The following is a 21,103-nucleotide window of genomic DNA, read 5'->3' as shown; positions in this document are numbered from 1 at the left end:
TATATAATTTAAGAAATTAAAAAAAAAATTCAATTTTATTTATACTATTCAAACAAAAAATTAAGCTCATATGTAAAAATTTGTTGGTAAATTTTATAATAATATTGTTTAATAATTGAATTTAATAATTCATGCTTTTGTATACTTATTTAGTTTAATGCCTGATAATAAAAATTATAAATTAAAAACTATATACATTTTCTCAGTAAATCTTGTCATTGATCATTACATTGTATTTTTGTGAAAAAACTTGAAACAATCGTTCAAAATATTATTATTTTTTATTTAAAAAAAGTATAAATCAGTTTAAAAAATTTGCTAATCAGTGATATTTAATTATAATCGATTTTTCTACAAAAACCAACAGTATTCCTAATTGACGTAATTTAAACTATACAGGGTAATTTTTTTATCAGAACCCACTCAATTACTTGCAGAATAATAATAATTTAAACATTTTTTTTTTTATTATCTTTAGTTACATATTGTTCTTGAATTTTTAACTATGTAATACTTTTTAAATTAATCCCTTATGTCTGATAAGGGTGTCAACTTTGTTTTTTTAAATGGGAACACATATTTTGAATTTAATAAAATGTTTGGATTTTTAATAGTAAATGGCGATTGAATTTTTAATGAAACTTAATTTGTTTATTAGATATAAACATTTAAAGTATCAAATTTTTGAGTTAATGTATAGGTATAATATACAAGGAATTACAAATACAGGTAGTTAATTGATTTTTTATGACATCGATATTAGCAGGTACACAGCATTGTTATTATCAATGATAGTAAGGTACATGAGTTTATAAATACACCAACTGACAATACAAAAAGTATATCTATTGATAGTCATAATTGATAATAAACAATCCGCGACTGTGATAGCAATATCATAAAAAACCAATTAATAATTCAAGAATAATGTGTAACTAAAGATAAAAATAAAAATTTTTTTTTAAATTATTATTATTCTGTAAGTAATTGAGTGGGTTATGATAAAAAAATCACCCTGTATAATAAATAAAAAACAAGTTCGATATATAAAATACATTTTGAACACTATTCTGAGCGATTTTTATTTATCAATTGTTTATTGTTAAATACTTAAATATAACAATTTATAACTGTAATATTTGAAAACAGCTAGTTTTATGGTTTTGACAGTTAAGTAACGGAGTGATAAACTAGTTTTATATTGTCGTGTAGTGTTGTTATTGATAGACACTTTATAAAATGTAAACTTCAATAGATATTAATATGTATATTACCATTTCTTTCTGTTTCTTTTAATATTTATTTTTTTTATCTAATTACCTAAATATATATTTGTCTAATTATTTTCTGTAACAACAATCGTATATGAAAACCCACCAACATATCATAATTTTTCTGTGGTACAGACGCTTGACTACTTCATGTATTCCGTGCCACGGAAATAATAATTAAACCTTTTGATCTATTAATTTGGAAATTAAAACTATTTTTAAATATAGAGTGGATGTGAGGTGTTGATTATGTTATTTTTATTATTACGCATTATACGCGCTCTTTCTCCATTTTATATATAAAAATATTATCAACTTCTAAAGAAAAATTTCAAAAGTTGTTATCGATCAGTCATTTTTTTACTAAATTATTTTTTATTATGTAAGCTAGATAAATACGCATGTTTCTGTTTGAAAAAATGATAGCTATTATTAAAGTAATCATTTTGTATACGAAAATTATGACTTTCTAAAATTTTGCATTTTAAATAGATAAGGTGTTTCACCATAGTTAGACATTTAAAATTTTTTAATGCGTTATTTTTTTTTGATAGATAAATTTTACTGTTTTGGACTACGTTCAAAACATATATTTTATTTGTCTTCAATAAGAAAAACCCAGCACAAGGGGGTCACGGCACAGTGGTGACGTGGCATAGTTGAATCAAAAATAATGATATCTGACAGTGATTAAAATCACTATCAAAAAAAAATGCTTCGATGCAAATCTTTAGATAGTATTTAATTTAAAAAAATTGGTGGATTATTCCAAAAGCTACATAATCTGCTAGTTCCATATTAATATCCTGATTAAGATAAAGTATATCGAATGAAAAAGAGATTATTAAAAAATATTATTTCTCATTAAAATTATGTTGATCCATTCACTTTTCAATAAGTTATAGCATTATAAAGTTAAAAATGTAAAAAATAAAATCGAGAATTTTCACACAATAATAGCACTCGGATGTCATTTTCACCGTGAAGATAAAATAAAGTCCGAAATTTTTTTTTTCCATAATAAATAACAATACATTAGCTTTAATTTAAAATATATATAAAAGTGTTAGACTTTCTGGAACGCTTTCAAAATTTAAGTTGAAAAAGTAAATTTTTTGTGAAAAAGTTGTCATTTTGAATCCCCTCCCTGTGGGCAGGTAAAGGGTCAGATGTAAAAAAAAATATACCAAAATGAAAGGTAATGATATCATGCATCTATATAAAAAAAATTATATTGATTTGGTTATTTTTAAAAAAGTTATAGTAATTTTAAGTAAAAAAAATTGAAAACATTTCAAATATTAGCGATTTTTAAATTTTGTTATTTTTTTGGAGGTTTCCCCCATTTACGGGGAACGAGGGATTTTTTTTCAATTTTTGAGGGTAATGTCTCGACTAGATACGATTTGTGATCTTTTGACGTATCATTGAAAGAAATCGGTTCGGTGAGAGCTGAGAAAAAGTGGTAACAGACACAAAAAAAAAACAGTTTAGTAAAACCAATACCTTCTCAGCTTCGCATCGAAGCTAAAAAAGGGTTTATACTTTTTCGAAATTTCAACATATTTATTTATAGCAATTTTTTTGTAAATATATTTAATGGGTCGATAACAAATTTTTGATACTTATTGAGTTACACACAATTTAGGTTACACAAATTAGGTAATTAGCGCATCCAGAGAGCACATACACTAATACGAGCTGCACCCAAATTTTAACCCCCAATATAATAATTAACTTATAATTAATTAACTAAACACAAATATCGAGTGACATTTAAATAAGTAGTATCATATTTCACATTTAGAAATAATGGAAAAATTAATACAATTAACTGAAAAGTTTGGTTCAGAACCATTTAAAGTCTGGTTAGGATCATCACTAGCTGTAATTTTGTCCAATCCTGAAGATTTAGAAGTATGTATAACTGTTATAATAAAGGTGAAAATTTGTTTATTTGTAAGTTAAAATTCAGAAGACACATTTTTTTAAGTATTACAAAACAATTTATTATTTATTTATTATTATTAGGATATTTTTGACTAAGTCCAGCTATTAGTTTGTTTTTTCTTTCACTTTTCCTTATCAATCCGTCAATATTATTATTTATTAAAAATAAAAATATATTTTTAAAAATTAAAACCTTATAGTTCTAAAGAATTTTTTTTTCTTATTTTTTGGAGTTTTAATTTTTATTTAATTTATGATTATTGAGCTTCATATATTTAAAACAAAAAGATTAAAAAAAATTATAAATAAAAAGGTACTACTTTTATATTAACTGATTAAGGTAATCGGGATTTCCTAGTTGGTGGTTGGATGCAGTGTTAACAACTCTGCCTTTTAAAAAGATATTTGTTATAAGATCATCACAGATTCAGTCTCGGACACAGTTATAGAATTAAAACTGAACAAGGAACTATAAATTCGGAGCTTAAGATTGCGGCTTGAACCCTTTTTAATACCTTACCAATATTTTACCGACACATTAGAAGCTTATAGAATAAAGATTATAGCTCTTCAATAAATAAGATGACCAGAAAAAGGACTGCTAAAAGTCGATAAGTATATTATTTATTGTTTTGGAATAGGAATAGAGTATATGTTTGGGTGTGTCTTTGTAGTACACAAAAATTTAGAACCATGAGTAAAAGAGTTTAATGCTACATAATAAATTACATAGTCACAAAAAATTTGATAAAAATTAAAGCACAACTATAAATTTAGAATGACTTAAGGACGAACAAATTTAAGACATATATTCAAAAAGTATAGGCGAGTGTGTAAAAAAATATTGATTCAATCCAGTAATTATGGAGTAAGATTAAGTACCAGTTTGCAAGGTAATTAGAGAAATCACAATAGAAATATTGGAAAAAAGTAGGAATAATAGAACAAAATGGTATTATAAAAACTGTCAAAGAACTGTAGAAAGACTACGTATTGGCCAAGAAAATTAAATGAGTTAAAGTAATAGAAATACAAAAGATATTTATATGAGACAGGAAAAATTGTAAAAGAAATATTCAAAGAGAAAAAAATAATTATTTTATGAAATATTACAGGTAGCAAAATCAATCACAAGAAATCGTGAAAATTTCTTTAGGACTATAAAACAATATAAATCTTATAAAAATTACTAAAAATCATAAAAATTAACACTTAAAGTCACAGAAGAAAAAGTAGAGAGATGGAAAGAATATTTTGTAGAGCTTATAAATGCGGAGATACCCATAAGCTCACTGAGACAGATAACAGTATATGAAAGGAAGTTATTATAAGCGAAGTGACTAAAGAAAAAAAAACAACAGAGCATTAATGAGTCTTAAAAATTCAAAGGCAACAGGATTTGATGATATTCCAGCAAAACTCATTAAGTACGATGGAAAAACAATGGAGCACTTAATATTCAGAATATATCAAAAGGCATGGAAAAACGAAAAAATTCCAAAAAAAAATGAAAGGAAGCTACAACAATACCAATACATAAAAGAGACGATAAGCTAAACTGTGAAAAATATAGAGCAAAATCACTTCTAAATTCAGCCTATAATTTTAAAGATATTGTTGAATCGAATAACACCTTATGAAGTAGAAAATTTCGGTATTTAATAGAAAAAAAAATGTAATAAACATTTTGATATTAAACACTACACTATACACATATCGCAATATAATATGTTACTATTTTTTTTGGACGCCGTTATTTGTTTAATCATATATCGGAATTATAATTATTCTTTCTTAAATAATTTTTAAATACACAAGAGCTATAGCTAGTTAAATTTATAATTTGTTAACTTATCGATATTGTTCCTACTTAACTTAACTTAACATATTTATTTTAAAAATACAATTATTCATTTCATAAAATATAATAAAAATTGATCACATATAGCTAATATTAAATTCATTTTATAATTATATACTTTTATAATGCATGTATTATACAAATTATATGCTTCAACGATGATCAAGTTAATAAAAATAATTAATTCAACTTAAGTTAAGTTAAGTAGGAACAATATCGATAAATTATCAGTTAAAAGTTAACAAATTATAAATTTAACTAGCTATAGCTCTTGTGTATTTAAAAATTATTCAAGAAAGAATAATTATAATCCCGATATATGATTAAACAAAAAAAATAGTAGCATATTATATAGTGACATACTATAGTGTAATGTTTATTACAATTTTTTTTCTTTCAAATAAAAATAAATAAATAAAATTATATTTTCTATGAATAAAATATAAAATTTTGTCTTTCAACATTAAATTACATTATTAAATAAAAATGTTTCCCAAAATGTTTATTGTCACAGAATAAATTTCTTTGAAAATCATAGTATCTTTAAGTTTCTAACGAAGGAGAGAAGGCCTTAATTTTAACGGTGTATTATTTTTTTCTAGCTATATCTATTATTATGACTATATATTCTTTATCCTTACTAATCCAATATTACTTACGTTAAAATAAAAAAAATCTCGCGATTTAGTTGAGTTAGAAAATACTAAAAAATAATCTAATTCTTTTTTATTCTTTTAAACTATGGTACAACTTAATTTTGGATGAAACATTGATTGTGTTTATATTTGATGCAATTTTATTTTTAGACCACTTTTATTATGACAATATAAAATTAGATATTTTTCAGATTATATTTAACAGTTCCAAAGCTTTCGAAAAAGATCAAATATATAATTTTTTAATAGACATTTTAGGAGAAGGATTGGGAACTGCTCCTGGTAAGTAAAAAAATAATTTATATTTAACCCTCAACAAACAAAAACGGTCACCCATTACAAAAACTATTTTAAAAGTACCTCTTACCAAAAAATATTATTGATAGACGGTTCTCCCCCCTCTTACCCATTCAGCATTTGTTCGACATGTGACCAAAAAGTTAACATTAGAAAAAGAATCTATGAACTTCGAATAAAAATTACACAAGTTTTATTTTTGTTATTTGATTATGTTATTTTCATGTTATTACGCAAATGCATTTATTTTTTATTATTATTAAACCAAATAGCTTTTTAATTTTTGTTAATACCAAAATTAAAAATTTTATAAATAAATTAAAAAAGTTTTGCTTATTTTATATTTCACCTTGAAAACATTTTTATACAGGTATATATCCACAAATTAAATATTCATGTACAGAAAAAGTATTAAATAGTTATAAAAATTAAAAAAAAACTTGGGTTCCCGTGACCACTGGTCATTGACCAGCCTTGTCTCTTCCTGTAAGATTATAGCCTTGCCTGTCAAAGGTCAAAATTAATGAAATCAAGTCAAGTTAAAACTTGAACAATAATTTTTATGTTTATAATGAATTAGAATATATTTATTTTTATTTTCTATTTTTCTAAAAGCTATATTAACTTCTTTGAAGAATAAAAATAAAAATTTTATAAATAACTCTAGAGTTTTAATTAATAGTTAATAACTAGATAAATTAAGTAGAATTATATTGTATTTGATTAAATTTGTATTTAAACATGCTTTATTAATCATTTAAATTAACCTCAAATTTTCCATCATTGCTTTTAGTAAACAAATGGAAACAGCATCGAAAAATAATTACTCCCATATTCAATACTTCTTTCATAAATCAACTTTTACCAATTTTTAATAAGAAAACATCAATCTTTATAAGAAATCTTCAAAAAGAACTAGGAAAAACTGAAACATTTGATATTTTTGATTATATAATTTCTAGTTCAATTGATACTATATGTGGTAAGTGAGATAATAATTAGTAATAAAATATCAGTAATTTTTAATATTTTTTTATTCTGTTATAAGATTTATAATTGGATATTTCTAAATAAAAAAAAAGATTTTTATTATTTTTAGAAATATAAGTAGTGTAATTTAGGAACTTTGGGGCACTTCAAGAACACTGGGCGTGGCTAAATGAAGCGCTAAATTGAAATTATGATAAACATTTTATGAGAACAATAGCTCTTATCGGCTACCAGACGCTTAGGTAAGCCTATTTCCAATATCAAAGGTAACACCGCACAATAATGATCACTGTCGTATGCATTTCATGAAATAAATGACACCATCAGTGGTGTTTCACGAACGGACATTTATTCTTTACTATGTAATCGGTTCAACGCTCCGTATCCCTGTCACATACGTGAATTTATTATTTAATAAATTTTATAATTCACATTATATATTACGGTTTCCTTATTTTAACTAATGCATTTCATTGTTCAACCTCACGCTAAAGGTTAGTTTACGTTTGGTTTTGTACCCCCATATTGGTAAATAATGAGCGGTAAAAAAAAAAAAAGAAGGCTGAGTGTCTGTAACTAAAGGACACAATATAGTAAACATTAATAATATAATTATCATGGTAAATAAGTAGATAGGAAATAAAATTTGTGTTAATGTTAGAGTAAAATTAATTAGATAGAGATACTGAGTTATGCATGGTTATACTACAACTGACTGTACATTAACAGTACATTTGAAATTACTCTTTAGACCTCCCTTGTTATATACATAACACTTGTTATACTATAGTTTTAAATTAAAACTACAGTTTTTATTTAAAATACAATCCATATGAAACATTTTGAAATAATAAATGCATGACAAAAGAATAACAATATAAATACCCCATAGTTATAATATACCCCATATCATATAGAATGATATTCCAAATTATAATCACAAAATTTCAACATAATAAATTAATCATTAAATTATTATTATTTAATTATTAATTTATTTATCAATTTCAATACAATACAAAACTAAATAACAAGACAAGGTTCGCAAAAATATAAATATATATTTTACAATTCTAATTGTATAGAGCTTATAGCTTCGATGCGAAGTTGAGAAGGTATTAATTTCACCATGATGTGTTTTTTTTTATGTCTGTTGCCTCTTTTTCTCAGCTCTCACTGAACCGATTAAAAAAATTACAATTTTTAAAATGAGTAAATTTTGTCAATTTTTTTCCTAAAACTTCCATAAATTTTTCAAAAATTGACAAATCAACATAATTTTTTTTATATTGAAACCTTAGACATTTTCCTTTTATTTGATATAATTTTTTTGAAAATTTAACACTTAACCTGCTCACAGGGGAGGATTTAAAATAGTAACTTTTTTACAAAAACGAACTTTTTCAACTTAACTTTTGAAAATGTTTCGGAAATACTGCGTCCTTTAAACATATATCAAATTAAAGCTTATTTTATGTACTATGAAATGAAAAAAAAAAATTATCCCGACACTATCTTCTGCATGCAAATAGCTGCCTTAGATAAAAAAACACTATTTTTGTATTAAAATTTTCAATTTAAAAATGCTATAACTTTTCGAAAAATGTAAGTATCAGCAGAAACTTATTTTTCTAAATATATTATAAGTACATATTTCATTGGATATACTTTATATTAAAATTGGATAATTTCCCCTTATAAAAGGGGCGTTCAAAACTTAAAACATTGTTTAAAAAATAAAACATTTTCAACTTAACTTTTGAAAAAGTTCCGGAAATACTGCGTCCCTTAAACATATATTAAATATACTATAAAATGAAAAAAAAAATTTGTCCCCACACTTTATCTTCTATGTGCAAATGGCTGTCGAAATTTAAAAAAAAATGTAATATTTGCGATAAAAATCACCTTTTATCAGGATGTTTTTTGTACTTAAAACTTCCATAACTTTTTCAAATATTAACAAATCAAAATAATATTTTTTTATATACAAAAACAATTTCCTTTCATTTGATATCATTTTTTTTTTTTGAAAATCTAACACTTATTCTGCTCACAGGGGGGATTTAAAATTTAAAACTTTATTACAAAAACTAACTTGCCGAATCAGTAACACTTGTGTTTTTCACGATTATGGTACGAGGTTAAAATCCGCTTGTGACAATTAATATTTTGCATTTTTTTTTTGAGTTAGAATAAAATGTTCCAATCAATTTGATATTTATCTCATTTAGATTAAATAACTTCAATAAATATCAATAATCTCATCATTGTAGTCTCCCCTCATGAGAAGAAATTTCTTATTGATGTTAATATTATTTTACTATGTAGTTCTTTTTGTGGCTTCGATTTATTTTGTCAACCCTCATTAGACCTACTTATTTCAACAATACGTCAAATGATTACAATTCGTATTTAGTTTAAGTTATTACTCTTAAAAATTGAACTTTTCTGATAAATGTACAGTAAATATTAATTATAAAATTTCCTAATTGCATATTAATTTTAAAAATTTCATTTTTTTCTATTTAATAATGTCAATTTCAAACTAGCAAGTTGAACTAAAAGTTATGGTAATAAATTAATTTTTTTTATTAAAATTTCACTTTAAAGGACAAAAAATAGTAGGTTCAAAATCTATCTACAGATTTGCATCGAAGCGTTTTTTATGATAGTGATTTTAATCACTGTCAGATTAAATCTATACTGATCCACCTATGCAACGTCCCCACTATGCCTCGATCCCACTGTGCTGGGTTTTTTTTTAATAAATGTTTTCCGTTTTTTATACCTGTACCTAGCGTTATTATATTTGAAGTCACACCCCCACCACCAGGACCCACGAGCCTACACTGATATCGATAATAATCACAGATTCTACTATTGATAGTAGTGCAATCTCTTTAATTAAATAATATAACTTTTATTAACTTATTCAAAATCTAAATTGTATTGTTTTTATCATCCTTATTGACTCAAATTTAGTTTGTTTACATTGATAGTGTGATCACACTATACAGAGTGGCCCACCACTCACTGACAACTTAAATAACTTTTGATCCAGTTAATATTTTTAGTTGATTTTTTTTTTAAATAATAGTTATACGTTAGGTCTATAGCTATATCTCAATAATTAATTTTTTTACATTTTATTAAAAATATTAATTATTTTTAAATTTTAAATAAAATGTAAAAAAAAAATCTAAGATAGCTATTTTGTAGAGTAGAATTTAAGAAAAATTTTAGTAAAAAAATATCTTATTAATATTCAGTAGTAAATATTCTGTAGCGTTTTGAAGTTTGTGAAAATTTGAATTTTCATGTACTATTTTACGGTATTAAACATTGAAATACGTATTGAGAAAAGGACAGAAGAAAACGCTATCTTTTCAATATACTTTTGAATGAGAGTGATAAGTAATAATTGCCTTATCTAATTTCTTATCATGGTATTTATGCCAAGTTTGTAATGTATACACACTATCATCATATGTATACACAGTAATCATGAAAAGATAGCGTTTTCTTCTGTCCTTTTCTCAATACGTATTTCAATGTTTAATACCGTAAAATAGTACATGAAAATTCAAATTTTCACAAACTTCAAAACGCTACAGAATATTTACTACTGAATATTAATAAGATATTTTTTTACTAAAATTTTTCTTAAATTCTACTCTACAAAATAGCTATCTTAGATTTTTTTTTTACATTTTATTTAAAATTTAAAAATAATTAATATTTTTAATAAAATGTAAAAAAATTAATTATTGAGATATAGCTATAGACCTAACGTATAACTATTATTAAAAAAAAAAATCAACTAAAAATATTAACTGGATCAAAAGTTATTTAAGTTGTCAGTGAGTGGTGGGCCACTCTGTATACAGCTAAATATCAACTAAAAAATCTTGGTGGGAGGAGGAGATGCTTCTTTCATGCGCTGAAATGTAAAAAGTAAAATGAGAAGATATCCCTCCTTAAGTAACATTAGTGGCGTACATTAAATCATAATAAAGGGAGGCGCAAAACAATATTAAATGAGGCGATAAATAATATATATTATCTGTTATCAAAATATTAGCGTTATAGTATTGCGATACCATTGATGTTTGACCTAAGCGTCTGCTATCCGATGATAGCTATTGTTCACAAAAAATTGTTTATCATAATTTCAATTTAGCACCTCATTTTAGCGCTATATTTGGCCACGCCCAGTGTCCTTGAAGTGGCCTTAAGTACCCTATATTACCATACTAATATATTATCTATAATACTTTTAATTTTATTTTAATATTTAAAACTTATACTCAAATTATTCTATAGAAACCTCAATGGGATATAACTGTAATACGCTAAGTGATGATAAATATGTCTTCAGCAACGCAATTAAAGAGTAAGAGCTTCAAAAATCATATGCTTTGTTTTATTAAACATTTTATTACAAAAAAATTGAATAAACATTTATTTTTGTATTATAATATTCTATGAATTTACCAATTTTTTAAAACTTAATTTGAAAGATCAATTAAATTTAACTTTAAATTCTAAAAAAAAAGCAAAATAAATAAACATAAAATTCAATAAAATAGAAACAATCATCAGACATTTTTGAAACCAGTACAGATTAAAAATTAGCAGTGATTAAAATCATGATTTATTATATTATTATAAACAAATAGTTCCAAATGTGCACAGAAAGTATGTCTAATCATACATTTGGCTGTTTTTATATTAGCATGAATCTATATTATTATAAATAATAGTTCATAAATGTATATAAATAATTTTTTAGGGAAAGCTTAATCGTTAAACCTATCAAAACTATGAAAGATTTGAAATAAACTCTTATAAGTTTATAATTACATCTAATATATCCACATAATAATTAATTACAAACTAGATAATATTAAACGGCTTATAAAGCATAGTCGACTATAGTGACGTTTTTAATTAGTCGCTGCGCTAAGACAGTAATAATTAAGTGATTTTTTGATACCACTACACGAGGAGGTTAGAGAAGAACCCCTTAAAATTTAAAGAATACATATAAAGTTGTATAAAATATTTTTTAAAGAAGACAAAAATAAATAAGATCTTCTGACATTTTGTTTTTTAAAAATGGTAAAAAATAATATATCTCTTTTTAATAAATTGTAAAAAGTTCAAATTTGTAGTATTGTACAGTTTTTTTTTTACAAGTATATGCACTTTTCCATTTATACTTTTTATTATACATCAATATTTAGTAAAATAATAATTTAAATAATTGCAAAATATAATTTTTTTTTAAACAACTATATATATGTATTTCAATAAATTTAAAAAATTCTAATTTTTTTCTACAAAATTATTATATTTTTAATAAATTTCATTAATAAAGTTTTTAAGAAATTCAGTCATGGGCTCAAAATTTCGTTAGGTCCACTGAAAAAATGAAACTGGTACAATTTGAGTACAATAAGTCAACCCCTTCACGTGCCTCAAAGGGGTTGAAGTTCTTCAAAATTGGGTGGATTTTCTTTTTTTGAGTATACGCTCTTTATTTTTGAAGTTTCGTAAAAATAAAAAATATCAGTTTCACTTAATTTTTTTAAAAAATGACATAGTTTTCAGTTATACTTTTCCAGTGTCTTAAATTTTAATTTTACGCAGAAATTGTACAGAACTAATATTAATCACCGTGATATTTTCAATAAAAAAGGTTATTTGAGTATTTTCGAATTATGAATCCTTTCCAAATAAAAATTTAAAACAACTACGAAAACATGTTTTTTATTATGATTTTTTTTGTTCATAAATTAAAAAATTTTCTTAGTTTAATTAAATAAAAAAAAAAAAACAAGAAACACAATAAAATAATAATTGTTTATCACAATAATAGTTTTTCTAATTTGAATATTTTTTATTCGGCTACACCTGGGATACAGCTGGCGATATTGTTGAACCACCTAAAATAGTAAAAGTAAAGGTTATAATACAAATAAAGTAATTTAAAATATTTTTTTTGCCATTCGCTGTTTAGTATTAATATCAAGTTGATCGTCAAATAAAGAAAACACAGCACACTCATCACTTAAATACCATAAATGGTTTATAAATTTTTTAATAACATTAAATCATTTATAGGAGCTGTTATAATATTCACAGCTAAAAACCTCATTTTAATATAACATTCATCTACAAAACAACATATATCTTCTAGTGCATTTACTTCTTTTGAAGACCCAGGTAATCGACTCATTTCTTCAACGTTTTCCTCCATATCTATATCTTAGTCCTCCGAGCTAGAGCTGCTATAATATTGAGCTTCGGCTAAATAATAAAATACTTCGGTATATAAAAACTGCTTACTTATAATGTACTGAAATTATTGTGTAATATTTAATAATTACTTATAAAATTTGCGATTTCTAACTTCTCTTTTTTTGTTCGATTATCTTCTTCTTCTTGTCGAGTAATTTTACGTTTTTCAATACGTGTTAACTTCATATCAATACCAAGCATGCACCCAGGACGGCCTTTTTTAAGTTGTGACAATAAAAACGGTTTGTCTTCTTCAATACTTATATTTATAAGTATTATTTAGTATTATCTAAGTCATATTTAGAGCTTCTATATGAGAAATGTCAAAGAAGTTGTCTAGTTCTTCAGAAAAAATATTATAATATTGTTTTTGTGTTTCTGTTTTTCTAGATTTATTTTTGTCCAACTTTCTCCATTTCTCATACAATTTTTCTAATTTAATAACATAGTCTGAAGAATACTGCGTAGGAATACGCGCTTTTCTCCAAAATATTTAACACTCATCTATTACAATTATTATTTTATTGTGTTTCTTCTTTTTTTTTTTATTTAACATAACTAAGAAAATTATTTAATTTATGAACAAAAAAACATCGTGCAAAAAAATTAAAAAAAAAACACGTTTTCGTAGTGGTTTTAAATTTTTATTTTGAAAGGATTCATAATTCGAAAAAACTAAAATAACCTTTTTTATTGAAGATATCACGGTGATTAATATTAGTTTTGTACAATTAAAATTTAAGACACTGGAAAAGTATAACTGAAAACTGTCATTTTTAAAAAAAATGAAGTAAAACTGATTTTTTTTATTTTTACGAAAAAATATTAATTTTACAAAAAAATAATATATTACCTTATTTTTTATTCACATTAAGTTCTATAAAATTGTTCTTTGTGTTTTTGGCGAAACTTCAAAAATAAAGAGAGTACACTCAAAAAAACATAATCCACCTCAGTTTTAAAGAATTTCAACCCCTTTGAGGAACGTGAAGGGGTTGACTTATTGTACTCAAATTTTACCAGTTTAATTTTTTCAGTGGACCTAACGAAATTTTGAGCCCATGATTCTGAATTTATGAAGTTGAAAAATAAGGACCACCCTAATATATATATATATATATATTATAATTATATAGATTTTTATAAACAATCAGATATCTTATATTAGTAATAGTTATGCTTTAAATAGCAATGATTATTATAAAATTATTTATTTAATTTTATTTCAAATCAGTTAAAATTTTTTTCGATCCTATCTTAGTAAATTATGCCCCCAAAATCGTAGCTAAGCCTTTATTGTTGTGTTCTAACGTTAGTTGACCGCACCGAAAATAAATGATGATTTTATTCAACATTTATCTGTGTTACTTTATTGATATATAAAAACAAAATATTATCAAATATTGAAATACTTATAAACTTCTACTATTAATTAAAAAAGGGAATAAATTTATCAATTTATTTACTTTTTAATATACATTTTTTTAGTGGCACAAAAGTTATTTGTTCGAGAATGTGTAAACCATGGTTGTATCCTAATTTTATTTTTAATATATATGCAAAAATAACTGGCTGGCATCAAATACACAAGAAATGTCATGAACTACCAGATCAAGTGAATTTCATATAAATACTCAATATTATTTTTTAAATTATGCTTATTTTTTTATGTGTGTTAATAATATTGCCATTTAAAGTATCAGAAATTTTGCATCAAGTGCGCTAGGTTGGGACCACACCTTTTATGTTATTGTAGACCTTTAACAAAATCTCCTATCCTAACAATTTATTCATATATAATTTCTACCTAGAATTTATTATGTAACTTTTTATAACTGACCTATTACATAACAATTCCAAGTATAAAAATAAATAAATATAAAACATATAAATATTTAAACACTGTAAAACTTAATAATACTCCATTGTGGCGCGTCCAAATTTCCTGTGTTCAAGCGTCCAGAATCTGGATTAAGGATGGGTCAATTTGATTAAAATGTACGTAACTAGTTGATTCAAATTCATAAAAGTATGACGATTATTTGTCCATCACTTCATATGAATTTGTCATATTGAATTATCAAACTATATGTAAAAAATAACAGCTTATATTCTCGTGAACTCCATGAAATCATAGTTTCTGATAATTATCAGAAACGAATCATTACAATGATTTGTTATGAAATGGCTGCCGAAGTTAAAAAACATGATATTTTTGTGTTAAAATTTTTAACTGTATGTTTCAACTTAAAATCATTAAAAAATATTATTACACATACACTTTTATAATTATAAAATACGATGAACGTTTTCGGGTACTCGCCGAACACAACGCATGGCGTTATCGCTAATGCACGACGGCTATACCCTCCAAGTAATTGGAGGCAGGTTCAACCAATGTCATAAAAATTACACGATGACACTCATGAAAAAATAAATAAATAATAATAATACACAAAATCGTTGTAATGAAAATATTACTATATAATAATTAACCCAACCAGTTCCGAATTTGGTTAATTTCCAACAACTTGCCCGACGCTTGACCTGGCAGTCCAATGGCAACACTTCGGCTAGCCTTTATAGGTAGGGATCAACAAATTTAATCAAATTCAATTAAGTAAATTACGGAGAGAAACATGAACTAATATTTATTATGAGGTGACAATGAAGACGGCGAAAAGTGCAAATGCCATTCATGAACCGGTCCGAGGTTATACACAGCTGATTATCTAGAACGCACACAAACAAATCAACAACACCTTATCATGAAATATTTAGATGATGAACGCAGCAAACTCAATAATTTATTCTAAAAAATAAAAACTATTTATAGATTTACATTGAAGCGTTTTTTATGATGGTGATTTTAATTACTGACAGATATCATCTGTAATGTCCCCACTGTTCAGAGTTTTTTTTATAATACATTTGTTTTTATTTGTGGCCACAATAGATATGGAAATACAGCCGATATTGTTTCTCATTTATAAATCGGAAGTTTTAAGGATTACAACGATATTTTTTGGAGGGATATTCAGTATTTTCTAACCTGGTTTCTGATACATTCTATATATATTTATTTATGTTTTGTTTATCTAATGAATAAAAATGTTAATTTAGATAATTAAAAAAAAAAAAATTGAATACATCCAGAGGAAAACATTTGAAAATAAAACTGTTAAAAACGAAAGTATTTTTTTATTCTTTAATTTTATTATATTGATTATTATAACATATTATACGTTATCTTTTTAGCAAAGCGATTAAAAGTTTTTTTGGACATATTATTAGAATTAAATGATCAGGGAGCAAATTTTTCGGATAAAGATTTAAAAGATCAAGTTCTTACTATGATGACAGCGGTAAAAATTATCCTAATAACTATTTATTAATCCAATAATGTAATATTTTTTATAGGGTTCTGAAACAAGTGCTTTAACCATCAGTTTCTGTATTTTAATGTTAGCTATCCATCAAGATATACAAGTAGTTATTTTCTAAATGTTATTAATGAGATATAGTATTAAAAATTTAGTTTGAAATTTATAGGATAAAGTTTATAATGAAATTTATGAAGTAATGGGAAATGGTGATCAAACATTAACAATCGAAGATACGGTTAAGTTTGTGTACTTGGAACAATGTATTAAAGAAACTATTCGATTATACCCAATATTTCCCATTATTTTAAGACGTGCTCAAGAAAATATTAAAATAAGTAATTTTTTTGTTTAATTTTTAAAATAGTTCTTAAATAAATTCGTATATTTTTTAAGCAAACCACATCATTCCAAAGGGCACTACTATAGTAATACCTTCAATAGGTACACATCATCTATCGGAATTTTATCCAAAGCCCTGGGAATTCAATCCGGAGAATTTTGATCCAGAGAATGTGGCTAAACGACACAAGTATAGTTTTATTGGTTTTAGTGGTGGACCTCGTAACTGCATAGGTTAATAATTAATTATTGAAATTAACTGTATATTAGAATGTAATGAAACGTTACCATTTTATATAATTTTAGGAATGAAATATGCAATGCTTTCTATGAAAGTTACACTGTCAACATTTTTACGAAATTATAGTGTACATACAGGTTGTAAAATGTCTGACATTAAGTTAAAATTTGAAGTTTTGATGAAAAGCGTTTATGGATATCCAGTAACAATACGTCCAAGAGTGAGAACTCCATCGTACCAATTGAAGTTGAAAAAGAAAAATTTATAATATACAAATCGAAGTAATAAAAAGTGAAGTTATAAAATAGAAATTTAAACAACATTGTTTTATTTTAGTTTTATTGTTTGTAACACTCATAATGTTTATTTTGTAGTAATCATATTTTCCTAATAAATAAATAATTATTTTTTAATAAATCACATAACCATAACTTGTCCAAAATTGTTTCTTTTACGAAAGAAAAATTAATTTTAATGGCATAATATATGGAGTTGGTATTTTAAAATCTAAATTTCTATTTCAAAAAATACTATTTGAATTAGTTTTTGATATAGTTATTTTTTAAAATTCAATGTACAGAGTGGAATGATTTAATTGTCAACTTTTATAACTCTTCTAACTATTATCTATTAAATATTTTATACATTATCTTAAATCAATATTTGGATTTAATCGTAACACTTCAATAGTTTTAGGTAGTGTAATATTACCTAGTGATAATATTAGATACAATTTCCGGTGTACTTTCAATGACCGACCGTCAATCCCCAATGGTGGGTATAGGCGCTGAACGTGAGGCTTAAACCCACGACCCTGAGATTAAGAGTTTTGTGCTCTACCATTTAAGAGTGCTGAGTAAAAAGACGGGTCTTTTCATATATGCATAGATTAATGATGATTAAACGAAGTAACCATTTCGGACGCGTATCCCATGCCTAATCTAAACGACATGATTAGAAATGTGAGGGGAATGAATATTTATACGACTCTAAACTTAAAATCAGGTTATTGGCATAATATCACAATCAATGATTTAATTATTCATATGCGTTCTCCAAGGTGTCTCTCATCTTATTGACCAGCCAGTATGAACTCTGTCGATTTCAGAATGGACATAATGCGGGCAATCAGAATGTAGAACACTAACATAGCGTATTGTACATAAACAATACGCTATACCAATCAATTGGAAGGTGTCTTGCCACTTGTCGACCAACCAGTCTGATCTCTGCCCTTTTAAGAAAGAAAGTAGCGTAGGTAATCGGAAAGGAGATTTTGTGGTTAGGTTAAATTAAAGAAACTTTATTAAATAAAAAACGCAGCACAGTGCTGACGTGACATAGTTGGATCAAGTATAATGATATCTGACAGTGATTAAAATCACTATAAAATAAAACGCTTCGATGCATATCTTCAGATAGTGTTTAATTTAAAATAATTGGTGGATTTTTCCAAAAGCTACATGATCTGCTATTTCCTTATTAATATCCTGATTAAGATAAAATATGTTTAATGAAAAAGGGATTATTAAAGAATATTATTTCTCATTAAAAAATTATGTTGATCCATTCACATTTCAATAAGTTATAGCATTATAAAGTTAAAAACGTAAAAAATATAATCGAGAATTTTTACATAAAAATAGCATTCTGTAGCGCTTTTCACCGCGAAGACAAAATATATATTTTATAAAGTCCGAGTTTTTTTTTTTTCATAATAAAGTCATTATATTAGTTTTAATTTAAGATATATATAAAAGTGTCAGACTTTCCGAAACACTTTCAAAAGTTTAGTAAAAGTAATTTTTTTGTGAAAAAGTTGTTATTTTGAATCCCCCCCTATAGGCAGTTAAACGGTCAAATTTATAAAAAAGTATATCAAATAATAGGTAAAGACATCATGCATCTAAAAAAAAAATTATATTGATATTGTCATTTTTAAAAAAGTTATAGCATTATAAAGTTAAAAATATAAAAAAGAATTTTTTTTACAATAAATATAGTTTAAAAAACTAAAAAAACACGCTTTTAAAGCACATCGAACTAAAAAGTTAAAAATAATTTTTAAAATAATTATGAACAAAAAATACTAGTATTATTGTGATAAAAGCGTCGGGCGCTCAATATACGAAAAATATGGCACAAAGCACCCACGCTTTTATCACAATAATACTAGTATTTTTTGTTCATAATTATTTTAAAAATTATTTTTAACTTTTTAGTTCGATGTACTTTAAAAGCGTGTTTTTTTAGTTTTTTAAACTATATTTATTTTTTACTTTTTAGTTTCATGTTATGATAGTAGTTACTATCAATATCATGGTTGTTACGGGTAACGGGAAATCAGGGTTCGATTCTGGGGAGGGAGTCTGAGAAACGGCTACCACATCCAAGGAAAGCAGCAGGCGCGTAAATTACTCACTCCCGGAACGTGGAGGTAGTGACGAAAAATGACGATACGGAAATCATCCCTCGTAATCGGAATGAATACTTTATATCTCTTAATTAGAATAAATCGTGTTAATATATTAATTTTAATAGTAATTAGAATATATATATATATATATATATACAAATAATGCGACTTAACTACGTAAAAGTATCATGCACTAGGTATAGCTGTGTTTTATGGCCGGGCGGGTCGGACTAACGTTATACCCGAGGTATAAACGGCGGTAGGAATATACAGGGTGTTCAGTAAGTCAGGAAACGGGTTTCTATTGTTCTCATTGTTTGTAACAATATATATAAATACGTAAGGCGCATTAGACGCGGACGTTATTGGTCAGTCAAAATAAAAATTTGTTTATATATATATAATATTGATGACAAGCACACGTGTACGGGTACGATAACTAAAAATAAATTTTTATAGGAATAGTGTACCGTCGTGTTGTTAGCGTGGCGTGGGGAGGGGTGAATGTCTAGTCTCAAGGCCATAGACGACGGGATACGCGATAACGCGTGGCCAGGCACGTAGCTATGGGTGGGCCTGGGTGGGCCTGGCCCCCCTTAGAATTAATGTGGCCCAGGGCTGGCCCCCCCAAATTTAAAATTCAATTATTTTTACAAATTATCAAAAACGTGCTAGGCCTTATATACATTGAAATTATTATTAATTTTTGATTACTATTGAGTAATACAGTTATTATTATGGCTGTATTTTCATTTTTATATTCATAGAAAATGTTATTTGAAAAAGAATATTACATTCTAGACGTAATAATAAATGGAATAGCAGTTACTCCGAACGTGGTTGTAGGTAAATTTTTTTTAACTCTGGTCCAACAAATGATAACAAACTACCAAGTATGTGCACTGATTAAAATCTAGTTAATTACAAAATTTGATAGAGTAATACTCTTTGGAAATTTCTTTGATAAATGTTATCTTTCATCTGTTTCTTGTTTTATAATTTAGTACTAATAATAAGTAATTTATTTCTTTGTGTAAATTTGTTATTTTCATGCTTTTAAAAATATGACTGAAAAAAGGCAGGAATTATTTTCAATTTTTAACGTTTCAAAAAAACAGAAAGTTACAAACGAATTGGATTTAAACATAGTAAGTCCATAAAATAATAATGTAAATACTACTAATGTAATTTAACTTCTTTTACCTTCTATACAGTGATTGAAATCTAGTAAGACTCTTATTTTCTCAGAAACTATTGAAAAATTAAAATTTTTGTAAAAAGAAAAATTATTAAGTTTATAAAACTCTACAATAATAATAAGTTAAATACATTTTAGCTTCGATGCGAAGCTGAGAAGGTATTAGTTTTACTATGATGTGTTTTTTTTTTT

General features: G+C 25.3%; 1 protein-coding gene across 2 annotated transcripts in view; it reads left to right on the top strand.

Moving 5' to 3' along the window:
• Nucleotides 1-17,718, top strand: part of LOC126896373 (cytochrome P450 4C1-like) — a 28,358-nt gene extending 10,640 nt beyond the window's left edge. For both annotated transcript variants that reach the window (XM_050669092.1, XM_050669091.1), the window contains exons 2-12: nucleotides 3,079-3,188; nucleotides 5,930-6,020; nucleotides 6,829-7,017; nucleotides 11,352-11,421; nucleotides 14,820-14,946; nucleotides 16,455-16,524; nucleotides 16,590-16,696; nucleotides 16,752-16,820; nucleotides 16,884-17,052; nucleotides 17,111-17,290; nucleotides 17,363-17,718. In XM_050669092.1, coding sequence (XP_050525049.1) covers nucleotides 3,084-3,188; nucleotides 5,930-6,020; nucleotides 6,829-7,017; nucleotides 11,352-11,421; nucleotides 14,820-14,946; nucleotides 16,455-16,524; nucleotides 16,590-16,696; nucleotides 16,752-16,820; nucleotides 16,884-17,052; nucleotides 17,111-17,290; nucleotides 17,363-17,565 — 1,380 coding nt within the window. In that variant the 5' untranslated portion in view covers nucleotides 3,079-3,083 and the 3' untranslated portion in view covers nucleotides 17,566-17,718. The remainder of the gene's footprint in view (nucleotides 1-3,078; nucleotides 3,189-5,929; nucleotides 6,021-6,828; nucleotides 7,018-11,351; nucleotides 11,422-14,819; nucleotides 14,947-16,454; nucleotides 16,525-16,589; nucleotides 16,697-16,751; nucleotides 16,821-16,883; nucleotides 17,053-17,110; nucleotides 17,291-17,362) is intronic.
• Nucleotides 17,719-21,103: the final 3,385 nt, after the last annotated feature.

The sequence above is a fragment of the Daktulosphaira vitifoliae genome, unplaced genomic scaffold, assembly GCF_025091365.1.
Source record: "Daktulosphaira vitifoliae isolate Bord-2020 unplaced genomic scaffold, ASM2509136v1 Scaffold_1, whole genome shotgun sequence".
In the NCBI taxonomy this organism is placed as follows: domain Eukaryota; kingdom Metazoa; phylum Arthropoda; class Insecta; order Hemiptera; family Phylloxeridae; genus Daktulosphaira; species Daktulosphaira vitifoliae.
This window is presented reverse-complemented; position numbering and strand designations above follow the sequence as displayed.